At 33.3% G+C, this 13,142-nt stretch overlaps 1 protein-coding gene across 5 annotated transcripts in view; it reads right to left on the bottom strand.

Moving 5' to 3' along the window:
* Positions 1-13,142, bottom strand: part of Ubr3 (Ubr3 ubiquitin ligase) — a 175,633-nt gene that overhangs the window by 123,789 nt on the left and 38,702 nt on the right. For all 5 annotated transcript variants that reach the window (XM_081741424.1, XM_081741427.1, XM_081741428.1 and 2 more), the window contains exons 6-10: positions 12,687-12,820; positions 10,075-10,303; positions 8,725-8,904; positions 7,004-7,230; positions 2,693-2,848 (exon numbers count right to left, since the gene is read on the bottom strand). In XM_081741424.1, coding sequence (XP_081597550.1) covers positions 2,693-2,848; positions 7,004-7,230; positions 8,725-8,904; positions 10,075-10,303; positions 12,687-12,820 — 926 coding nt within the window. The remainder of the gene's footprint in view (positions 1-2,692; positions 2,849-7,003; positions 7,231-8,724; positions 8,905-10,074; positions 10,304-12,686; positions 12,821-13,142) is intronic.

Here is a 13,142-nt window from a genome sequence, read left to right as displayed (position 1 = left end):
GTATGTTAATCACGTCAACATTTGATTTTTATCGATTGACAACCCCCCTCCCCCCAAAAAAAAAATCACGAATGACTGTCATGTAAACAGTCCTTATTTATTTTTATCCGTAGTTCCAGATATAGCACGTTGTCCATTTTATAGTGAAACATGTAACAACACTTGAAAATACAAACAAAAAATAAAATTTAATAATAAAAAGCAGAATTCAACGAGAAATATGTAACAGTAATGGAATAAAATCAATATATATATATATATATATATATATATATATATATATATATATATATATATATATATTTAATTTACATAACTGTATGTATAACTTATTTTTGGATAATCCAGATCGAAAACTTCTTTCGAAGGTAAAGATATGTAAGATAAGTGGAAGTCCATTGAAATCAGTAGGAAGCTTGCACAGTTCGAGCTTTGGGTTATTGCATGTTTAGATTTCAGAACGTAAAATAAATTCGTATTCCTTGTTGTACGAATGGGTACTCTAAAATTAAGTGTGAAAAGTAGAGAATGACAGTTTAGTTTTCCGTTTGCTATTTTCTATAGTAACTTTTTATTTATTTATTTATTTATTTATTTATTTGACGCGTAATGTAAGATGCTATATTGAGTGTTCTCATGGTAGTTTTACTGTTTGATCTACGTAGTTCTGGGACTCTGTGATGAACAAAGGCTAAAAATAAGCTGAGAACAATGTCTAACTTGCAAAGATATGTGGGACAAGCTATTGATCAAACTGGCACACAGTATTCCACTACAGGAAAAATCAAAGTCTTTTAACAAGTAGCTACCGTCGTCTGTTTTTGAATTTCTGTAAATCTGTTTAACATTCTTAACATTTGTATAGATTTTTTTTTGTAACAGTAGCAATATGTTCGCTGAAAGTAAGCTTGTCATTAAAGATAGCACAAAGACCATTATGCGCCAGTACAGTTTGAACAATTATATTGCCAATAGAGTACGGCTTGTTTAATACGATTTTTCTTGAGAGAAATTATAAGAGATGTGCATGCATTAGGATTTAACTTAAAATGCCAAGTTTCAAACCAAGAAGCAAGTCGCGAGAGATCATTTTGAAGATTAATGAAATGTTGTTATGCAAAGATTTCTCTTGCAAAGCTTGCAACTGTCAGCAAATAGAAGAATGTTATTGCACATGGTTTGAAGATGGGCAGAAGGTTATCAATGAATAGGAGGGAAAGTAATCGACCAAAGACATTCCTTTGTGTTAATACCACTTTTTATTGAAAGAAAGGTAGAAGTATCACCGGAAATGACTACACGTTGTTGTCCATCAGAAAGATAGCTTGCAATGAGCGTAAGCGGTGTGCCATGTATATTGAATCTATTTGCTAATTTGTTATTAAAAAAAAATTCAAAAGCTTTGCTTATGTCTAGATATAAATTACGTCTAATTGGATATTATTTGATACAGAAGTCACTGCTCTAGACAGTAGAACTGACAAGTTTGTTAGGCAAGAGCTACCAGGAAGAGAACCATTTTGTACTGAATTAATATAAGGTGTGGACAATTTGAAACCTTTAATCTTCGTTCATTTCTTCCCAAATAATTAATAGGGGTGATAGTATCGATATTGACCTGTATGAAAGGATATTATTTCTGTACTGTATTACCAGATTTATGTACAGGAGTTATGTTTGCTTTCTTCCATGTACACGGAAAACTTCATTCTGAAAAACATCTACATTCAGTAGCCAGGATAATGAACACGCAAAAGAGGCAGCATTACTTCGAAGTATTTTATACATATGTTGTCCGGATATAATGCCCTATGAACAGATAAGAAAGTAAGCTTTATCTAGTGTAGTGGTAATGCAGGGAAGTATACCTGAGCAAGAGAGAAAAGGAGTACATGAATTGAGGGAAGCAAAGAAACAACTAAAAAATTCATTGAAAAGCTCCGTCTGGTATCACCAACTGAAGTTCTACTCTTATAAATAAATAATCTCTGATGGAGTGTGGTGTTTTTCTTCTACAGTTCATCAATGACCAGACGCGTCGCGGATTTTCTGTAGTTTCAATTGTAATATTGTCGATATAGTGTTTATACTTTTGACTTAGAATATATATCTCGAATGTCTTCTAATGTTCGAGAAATTCTGAAAAGTATGCTCACTCGGGAAATTCTTGCACTTTGTTTTTAAGTGTCTGCTTAATTTGTCATCAAACCATCTGGAAATTTGGCCAACTTAATTTTTTTCACTGGCACAAAATCCTTCCTTATCTCTGAAAGCAAGATGTCACTATTACTTCTTTAATAGCCTTCATATGATTGGGTTACCCCGTATCCCCATGGAAACTTTCGAGTAGTGTTCCATATTCCAACAGTTCCGAAGTTTCTGCTTTATTTTATTCACTATTTGGCTTACCGTGACGTCTCTTTCTAACAAGTTTCCCAACTTAAGTCTACTCATCCTGTTTGTACCTACTTCCTATGTGACCGATATGTCTGTCTTAGATGCCCCAATTTAACTAACTTTTAGTATCCTTAAGTAATTCTAATTTGATGATTATGTTTTTTATCGCATAGTAAGACAAGCAGTTGCTTAGTACAGTAGTATATATTCTACCACGATAAGCAATGGATCTGTAAACACTCAATACGAATTATGCAAAACATGCGCACACACACCAAACAAAAACAGCACTTACCTGAACCCTCAGTGGATGCATCATCATCAAATGCAGCAAATCTGGAGACGGAAGGACGTCTTTCAGAGTCAAGCCTTGGTGTCTGATAGCTTGGCACATGAAGACAGAGAAGTACCGGTGAAGTGGAAGGTGAAATGAAACTTGGAATGAGTCACTCTGTAAAAAAAAAGTTATGTATAAACAAAATATAGTGGTCAACAGCACAAGAAAATCACATGTTCACAGCTTATTCTGCTACCATTGTTAGTATTTACTCAACGGTATAGATGTTAACCAATGAGCTATAAAGTACAGGAATTCTACCGTGGGAATACGACAATCACAGCGAAACGTGCTTAAGTAATAGTTCAAAAAAAAAAAAAAAAAAAAAAAAGTTTGCTGTCAAAATATGTACTGTATGTCAACGGAGTGTATATTCGAGAGAAAAAGAAAACAGATTATAATTATCTATACATCCTAAGAATTGTTTCTTCGGCCACTAGTTAGACTTTTGCGTCATTTTTTACGTTCAGCACTTTGTATTAGCATATTTTCATCACTATGGATACTTGCTCCTCTTTTGTAATGACATACCTGATTTCAGAAAAAGTAATGTATAATAAAACTGAAGTTTACTTTACTTCTTTCTATGTTGTATTGTATTTTATTCCCGTATTTCGGTACCACCAGCTTCTAATGCATCCTCTAGGCCAACTAAATTTTCCATATATAAAACAGGTACTAGGCAGACATAGGCATAGACATAGGAATTGGCAACATTGAAACATCATGGTGAACAACGCTGAAGATTGATAGTAGTGGTGGAGCACACTAAATTTCACGACAATTATTGCTAGTTTTCATATTCTATGTTGAGTTCTACAGTTATAGACCAGAAACAGGACTTGTTAGTGCATTCATTGCTGTTATTGACTGAACTCTCAATCGCTGGACTACGACGACAACAGAAATGTGATTTCATGTAGCAACTTAATTAACATTTCCTGATTTAGTTGGCCCAGAGTACGGCATCAGAAGCTGGTCGTGCCGAGCGGTCTAAAATGCAATAGAACGCATAAATTTCAGTCTTATATAGAATATTATATAAGTGGTTAAGCAATATGAAAATCGAAAGAAAGTTTTTAGTTAAGGACTTCCTTTTCAACACTGAGAATATATGAGATGTGGATCTCTCTCTCTCTATATATATATATATATATATATATATATATATATATATATATATATATACAAAGTTTGCAGTTTAGCAGGTAATTCAAACAGAGCGTTAAGGACACAGAAAAATGACACGACACAGAGAACGGATGAGGGAACCTACAACACCTCAAATCCGTTTTCTACAATGCTGTGTTGTTGGTGTGGTGAGAGCCTAAGAGAACACTTTGCTGAACTGACAACACTGCTTTTTCATTTAATATTGGGCGCCTCACTCGTGTGAAGCCCAAACGGCTGGTGCGATTGGAAAGATTTCTTCGTTTTAATTGAAAACTACCTACTTCAAACAACTTTCCTCTCTTTCTATATTTGTATCATCTTCATTATAGAGTTGGTTTAGGTCCCGGATTTTTGATATGAAAGACTTTAATCTAAATCAGGGGTTTTCAACTTTCCAGTGGCGTGCCATCAAAACATGTTAATTATTAATATCACCGTAAGTCGTACGTCCCACCAACAGTGGTTCGCATACCACAGGTTGAGAAACCTTGTTCACAGTGATTTCGTCCCTTTAATCTAAGGATACGAGTGCAAGCCAGATACTACCTCTCGAATATTTTGATCAATCTCAACCTGTTTCCGAAGCGTTTAATACCGAAAAACAAGATCATGAATGGAAATTTTGTATGATTCGCAAACTTTGTGAAGATTTGGGACGAGAAGAAAATTAACAGATAAATCGTAGGGTGAGAAATCAGTGAATACATAGGAACAATGTTACGAAATACCAGAGAAATATTCGAGTAATCGAGATGGCCAAGACGAAGTAAATATATTTAGTTCATGATTCTGGGTTACAAAAGCAGCCATGAAACACAGAGCATATCATCCAGCATTATACAACTTTATTAAAAATGCAGAGATTACGATCAATAGGAACAGACAGTTCTTTCCTTCGCTTAAGGTAGAAAGTTCATTAAGCGGGTTATAACGGGTTATAACTTTTATGAGCTTGCAACGGTAGGATACAGTACAAGTGGAAGGACATATAGCTTATTAAGAAATTCGTTCCTTTCTCCATCTCTTATCCAAGCTTACATAGGAGTTTCTATTGAAGCAACAAAAAATTCAGTGAAAAAATTTCTCACATCATGAAGAGTTTGAAAACCTAACAACAACCCCACACTACATGGACGAAACAAACTTTATTCAGGAGGTCGACGTTTGTAAGGAAAATCAGAGAAAATCAGACTCGAGTTATTTACCAGAAAAATTTTCATCGGTAGCTTCATACAATATCAACTAATTTCATGTCTTGTGGTGTATAAATCACTTCAATTTTATCGATTTTGGACAGAAAAAATAACCCAATAATACAACGACGTAAGTCAGAGTGGATCGAATGAAATTACTCTAACTAAACATTTCTTTAAGCGTTCAACAATTTAAAACAAATGAGTTTTGTTTCACAGTGTAAAAAAACTGAATCCATATCATAAAGCCGTTACTCGCACTGCCTTACTGTTCTTGTTCTATGGCTATACAGGTTGCAAACGAAAATCGTTAATCTGAGACAATTTCGGATTGAATAGAAGGTTAAGGGAAGAGATAGAACCTAAGTTTTGTCCATTACCGTTACGTTCATTACCGTTACGTTCATTACCGTTTTTGCTCTACGGAAATCAGAATTGAAACCGGAAGTAGTAGTAAATTTCAAACACTTTCGGATTTTATAGAGTGTTGCGGGTTATGATGTAATATTCTATTCACACCGAATGCAGAAAACCGCTTGTCGCCATATATTACCATTTTTGTTCTATGGCGATAAACGTTAAAACCGGAAATCGTTAATTTGAACCACTTCCTGCTCGAATAGAGGGTTAATGGAAAAGGTGGAATCTATTCTTGGGAAGCTGAATTAATTGTAAAAAAACGCATTTCGATATCTCTTAAGGTATTTGCGCTATGGAAATCAGTACTAAAACCGGAAATAATAGTAAATTTCAAACACTTCTTGCTGCGGGTTGTGATGGCATGTTCTCTTGAAACCCTGAGTCGTTTGCAGAAAACCGTCTGTCGCTATCTAATACCATTAGTTCTATTGTCATAAACATTGAAACCGGAAATGGTTAATTTAAATCATTTCCGGTTTGAATATAGGGTTAACAGAGGAGATGGTGAATTTCTTCTCGGGGCGCTGAATCAATTGCAAAAAATCGCATCTCGATATCTCTTACTATTTTTGTTCTATGAAAATCAGTATGAATCCTGAAGTAGTAATAAATTGCAGCCACTTCCAGTTTTAGGACTGTGTTGCAGATTGTGACGATATGCTCTCTTGAGATAATGAATCGATTACAGAAAATAGCTTGCCGCTATTTATTACCATTTTTGATTTATGGCGATTAAGTGTTGAAACCAGAAATGACTAATCTGAACCACTTTCGGTCTAAATTGAGGGTTAATGAAGAAGATATAATCTATTCTTTGAACAATTAATCGCTTGCAGGAAACAGTTTTTGCTGTATAGAAATTAGTATTGAAACCGGAATTAATATTAAATTTGAACCACTTCCGGCTGTAGCAGTGTGTTCGGAATAGTCACGGCACGTTGCCTTGAGACGCTGAATAGTCTGCAAAACACAGCTTCTCGCTATCTGTTGCCGTTTTGGTTCTATGGCGATAAACGTTGAAGTAACTAATTTGAACCACTTCCGGTTTAAACAGAACGTTAACGGAAGAGATGGGACCTATTCTTCGGACGCTGAATGAGTTGCAAAAAGTCTCATCTCGATCTCTCTTACCCTTTTTTGCTCTGATAGCTGTCGACAGACGGATGGACGGAGAAAGCCTTTCTATAAGACTTCCGATACTTAAGCATAGTATAATTTGGAAGTCTAAAATGTGGGAAATCAACAGTAGGCGTAATTATCAGTTTCTGTGTAGTGCACTATATTGAGTCACACCTATATTGATGCACCCGTTTTTGACAGTAAATGTTCGCTGCGAGGTCAAGATTCCAAGATTCTGAATAATAATAATAATAATAATAATAATAATAATAATAATAATAATAATAATAATAATAATAATAATAACAGTACTAGACACTGCAAGCAAAAACAAAATATTTACTAAACAATAAGAATCACATACCATATCTGGATGGCTGAAATTCACTGCTTCTAGCCAATCTTCCAGCGCAGTGAGACAGTTCGAAAGCACTTGTCTTGTCAGATGGACCGTACTTGCATCATTCAAGTGTGACACCATAGACCACATTGGATACGCACTGGCCTCTAGCTCCGCTGAAAATGCAGCGTAGTAGGTATTTGGTTCGAATTCTATATGTTGATTCAGTTCGCGTTGATTCACATTCATTCCTAAGGAAAACAATATTGCATAGCATCAGTAATTTGCTTAAAAGTAAATACACATTTAAATATATAGCAAGATTTTTAAAATCACAATATGACATTATTATCTTAAAAAGACTGTAGTTACCTTGACGCTTTATCTTTTCATTGACTAATAGAATGTTATAATGTAACTACTGAAGAAACGAAAGTGACTATAACTATTAAATTAAAATCAGGAATGCGTCAGGAACTCCCTCGTCTTCAACAATGACTTATTTATTTAAATAAACACACACTGATGTCTCAATTACATCTCATGGCTTCTATTATATAACGAGAAAGAGTTCCAGATATGATCAAATTCTAATAAATGATTGGAATAGAAAAATTAGTATAATTGATGCTACGAGCTAATGGCTACAAAACTATTTATCAATTGTGGATTGGGTGCAATAGTGGTCTAACCAACATCCATATCTCTAGGTTCACAATATAAAAAAACAAATTACAGAATAAATCTTAACTTCTAGTACAAATCCACAGTGGAGAAAGCTTCACTGTACTAGCTGTCAAATATAAGGTCTGTAAAATAATTTTCAGAAGCAAATATTAACTTTTAAGCCTATGTTTCTCATTTTTTGAATTCTTGTTCATTAGACCACTATTCTAGCCAGGTCAACAATCGTATAGTTTATGTACTTTGTTTTCACAATGTTAGAGGTACGCTTAACCATACGTTTTTTCATTATACAATGGAAGCCACACGTAGCTCAAACAAAACTGTGTGTTTACGTAAATAAGTAAGCCGCGGACGAAAGTAAAAGTTCCCATGAAAATTTCAGTGTTAATAAAAATTTAGATGCATTCCTGAGTTTAATTTAATATTTTATAAGAAAATTTTACATTTCTGCTAATTTTTAATAATACGTTGCTATGCTGAATTGAAAACCGTTGAATTTTCCATGAATATCATTCTATGCAAGCCCCAATGATTGTGAACGAAAAAGTTCCTGTTTACAACCTATACATAATAATCATTATCTTCCTCCTCACACCTACAACACATCAGAAATTGAATCTGGCGAGGTTGCTCGTGAACGAAACCTACGGGACCTCTCAAACTGAATGATACAGATTGATTTACTATCATATTAATGCTTCCCTAGAAACAACATGCAAAATCTGAAAATGTAAGCGCATACTGGTTCTATATTATGTAGTTTTTTTTTCTTTCTTTCTTAAAAACAAAAACCTATCGAATTATTTTTGAAGATCTGTGCACTCTAACCTACAGTTGGAATTAAATGTAACGAATAAGGATTTTCTTTGGCCAATTGTGATCTATGTTTAGAGACAAATTATTAGAATTTCGTATATAGATCCTATAGTCTTCTAAAGCAAGGTAAGTGACGATCTTTTTTAAACAAGACTGTACATTAAAGAGTCATAGCATTCGGTGTTACAACTGTTTCTTTACATTTACCTTGGACAACCAAGTTGAATAGAAATTAAACTTACCTTGAAACATAGACAGAAATGCAAACCACATGACCAACAGGTTGTCATCTCCCATGAACTTCAGAGCAACGGGTTTATGGGAAAGGACATTATTCAAATCAGAAACTAACGGCCAGTAGCAATGTTCCTTCATAACATGCTGTCCACAATCGACCACATAGTGAAAATTTTTGTCTGGATCTGAAAGAAAATGCGAAATGAGCGGTTTATCATTCTTTCCAATGTTCAACTATTTTTACGTTAGTTTATTTATAGTGGACCCTTGGTTTGTAAACAACTCGGTTTACGAACAAATCTTATGAACATTTTTTTCCTCACTTACGAACTACATTTTGGGATACTAACGCAGACATGCGCCTGTACGAACCCCTAGCATTGCATTTATGAGCTTGCCGTAAACATTACAATAGAGTTGTCTGTTCAAAAACTACTTTTTGTTCTTTGTTACACTTTTTATGTTTTTAGCCCGCATATTGTTTTGTTTATTTTAAGCTCATTTACTTATCTTTAAACAGGCTAATCTTATTTTTATTCTATATATTTCAATACAGAAAAACACTTAAAAAACGTTAAAAAAACAATAGAATGTTGTATATAAATAAGCTTAGCCATCGTACGAATATGTATATGATTTTATCTTTAGAATGGTCGTATATTTGGCCACTGGAACTTAACCACTAATTCACTTCTAGAAAGAGATTCTAGTATATTCAATAAAACTACCACGTGTTTCAACTCAAATTGTTCAGCTTAACAGCTATAAAAACGGAAAAAGTGAAGCAAAGCAGCTTGGCTACGTTAAAAATAAAATAATAGAATAATTGGCATATAAAGCGAAAACTACTTTTAACTTGAAAATATTTATTAACATATAAACGAAATTACTTATGGTACGTAGGGAACATTCGTTTAAATTAATATCACAGTCACTAACCTTCAGGTTTCCAGTACAGTCAAACGATTAATTGCTTCTAAGTATTTTGAATATCTTACATAATATTTGCTTAGTTAATAAATTCCACATGAAGCTGAAGCAAAAAAATAATGTCCCTTATATCTTCCACGCGATTTAATAAGCCTCATTCTACTGATAAAAGGCAACCGGATCGTTTTTCGAAATATTTAGAAGCAATTACTCGTTTGGCAAAAAATTAATTGAATATAATAGTTAGTATCTAATACAGACATAAGACCACATGAATACGGATGTCTGAATAAGATTTATTGCATTTTTCAAATTTCATTCACCGTAAAAATATTAATTTTAAAAAGTATTTATAACAAGATTGAAGGGCTCATGTGCTGTAAATTAAAAAATACTTAAAATAAAGATGATGGTATCTCACTTACCATGTAATGTATTTTGAATAAGGATCTTGCTCATCATATACTTCAAACTTATGACCATTACGTGCAAAAGATTCAATTTATCTGCCATTCTAAAGGCTAAACTCTCATTTGAGAATAACTGCACACTAACATGAACTACACGGTTAGACAGCGTGTCTGGATCTGTAGATCGCTCCAACATCATAGATATTCGACTGTAGTGGAGGACAAAAGCTTGCGTTAACGCCTCCTGAAATACAGAAAAAAAAAAATCATTAGTTCTAGTTCTTGATACTGAAGAAAGGTACGCAACCGGTAACTTGACAATTAGTGCGTATCACTAATTATCCCACAGTGGTCAATTCTGCTTACATCAGAAGTATGTACAGAGTGTTCTAATTGGAAAACCTTTACAACACCTTTGAATACACTCGGAAGAAGATGGATGTGTTAGGTAATAAGATTAGCCAGTATATGGCAAGGCTAGTAATGTTTGTTTTTATAATAATAAATATGTAATACTAAAAGTTGGTTGACTGATGGGGAAGAATGGGGAAGTCAGCAGCAAAGCCTTTTGTTCCCCCTCATGATATACACGACTGATCAAATACGATGGACTGCCAAAAATGTGATCAAAATATTAAAACAAAACAACAACAACAAAAACCTCTGCAAGATAACGACTTGATTGAGTTAAGTTTAATGTCCCTTTCAGCAACGAGGCTATATGAGACGGGACCTACTGATTAACGTGGAATCCGAACCACATAAGCTCCCGCCAGGAATCGAACCCGGGTCTCCCACGCCAAAGCATGTAGCTAACCATTTAGCTGCAAGATAACGAATAAAACTAAAAACAAAACGTAAAATAATAAATAGTGAAGATAAAATACATAATAATAACAATGTATTTAAAAAAAGAAAACGAAATAGGAAAAATAAAACAATGAGCTGCAAAAAACACCCCAAGAAAAAAAGCTAACAGAACGTTAGTCAGGTCAGCAACTCTAATGAACACAAGAACATTAAGTGAACCATCCCCCAATGCTCGATGCCTGACAGTACAATACGTTTTCTGAAATGTGAATATTCAAGACATTCGACAAAAGTGTGCCGAACACTTGGCATAAAACTGAATGAATTAAATGGTTAAGGGTAAGACAAGGCAGAAAGCTTTAACTCTTCAATTTAAAATAAGAGTTAAATTACAATTATTAATTAAATATTACAATTATTACAATTATTAAATTACAGTAATTTAATAATTACAATTATTAAATTACAACAACATTACAATGGTTAATTAAATACATCTATATTTCGGCATTCCACCTATGTTTCATTAATTTTATTTTAACTTAGGTTTCAAACGCACTCACTTCATTTACCATCACAGTTCTACTAATTTGGAAAATGATTGTATTATAAGTTGGTTACATTTTTATAATTTAATATTTCAAAATGAAAGAATTAAATATTGTTACAATAAGGTTTCATTCAAATTTATAATATGAAAATTCACGTATAACTTAAATGAAAATAAAATCTAATCAAAGCAAACACTTTTATTACTTATCTTACTTAAAGTTTCGGCAATATATCATTGCCTTCATCAGACAATTTTTATCACTGTTTTCATACTTTATAGCAATGGTCAGATCTCTGTTTCGGTCAGATTTTATTTTTATTTAACCACACAATCAGTGATATTGAATAAAAAATATATTACATTTATAAAATGCAAAATGTTTTACAATCGGATCAACACCAATAATCAAAGTATTATCTTATCAGAAAGGGTTAAAAGAATTAGGACAACGGAATGAAATGTTGTAAGTGTCGTGAGTTAGAACTCTTTACGGCTTACTCAGAAGTACTCTCAATTTTACATTCAACTTCTTTCCAAAGTTATATGGAATAGTCTGGTTTGCCATATTTCCATATTTCTTTAAAATTAAGACATTGTTAATCACACCCAACTACTCGATGATAATGTCGTGAAGAATACAACAAAGTTTGGTGTATAAAGATTATCAAAAACCATTGGAAATAAATTGATATTCTACACTTGTGATAAAAAATCAGTAGAACTACACAAATCAGTAAAACACTTAACAACATTGTTTAGGATGTTTGTTTTCTTGCTTGGTTGACCTAGAAAATAACTGCTGTTCCACCTAGCGATGATCTAGATATTTTTTGTTAACATTCACGAAATTCATAAAGCACTGAACTTGACTTCTGTTTTCAGACAAAGTGAGTCATTTAGGGTCAAAATTGATTAACTTGTGTTAGTAATATATTACCAGAAATACATATATATATATATATATATAGAGAGAGAGAGATAAACTCCTGCTGTTTCTGGATGCTTTGGACACCAAAAAAAAGATGCATTCTTCGCTACATATTGTTCAGTAGCTTGGTTGCTAAAAAGCCTTTGGTTTGGAAGAAAGATGGAAAAATAAGACAAACCAGATAATTCGATGTAACTCTGCAATGGAATCGAACGAACTGAAACTGAGTAGACCATAAAGAGCATTATCAGAGGAAACCTAGAACATTTCACTCTGCTATCCTAATTTTCACTGCCTTTCCTGGTTAGTTGTAGTACGTTAATTAAATATACTTACTTTATAATCGGGATCCGGCAACATGTTCAACAATAAACACACAACCTTTTGGGGAAATTCGAATTTCACAGTCCAAAATACGAGTTCTTCTAGAAATGTTTTGTGTACCAGCTGCTCTTGTAACGATGGACAATCTGCAATGTAATTAGCATTTATTATTAATGTTGTCACATCGGTATCATCCAACAAGTACATTAATATTTCGTCAGTGTTAATTTTGTTCAGCATATTTTATAAAAGGCTGCCAAAAGAAGTTATCTTTAGCATGACGAATTTACATTCTAAGCGATAAAGACTAAATTATTTTAGTCTGATTTAATAATATCTAGTCGTATGAAAAATATACCTTATTTACCAGATTGTAAGACGGTCCCCTAGCTTGAAGAGGCTTCTTGGGGATTTTCTTATTTTCAACAAATTATGAATAATCGAAATTAAAAATTGTTTTATCGATAT

The sequence above is a fragment of the Thermobia domestica genome, chromosome 15 (assembly GCF_964235325.1).
Source record: "Thermobia domestica chromosome 15, izTheDome1.hap1.1, whole genome shotgun sequence".
NCBI lineage: Eukaryota > Metazoa > Arthropoda > Insecta > Zygentoma > Lepismatidae > Thermobia > Thermobia domestica.
The sequence above is the reverse complement of the archived record's forward strand: the minus strand, read 5'-3'. Positions and strand labels throughout refer to the sequence as shown.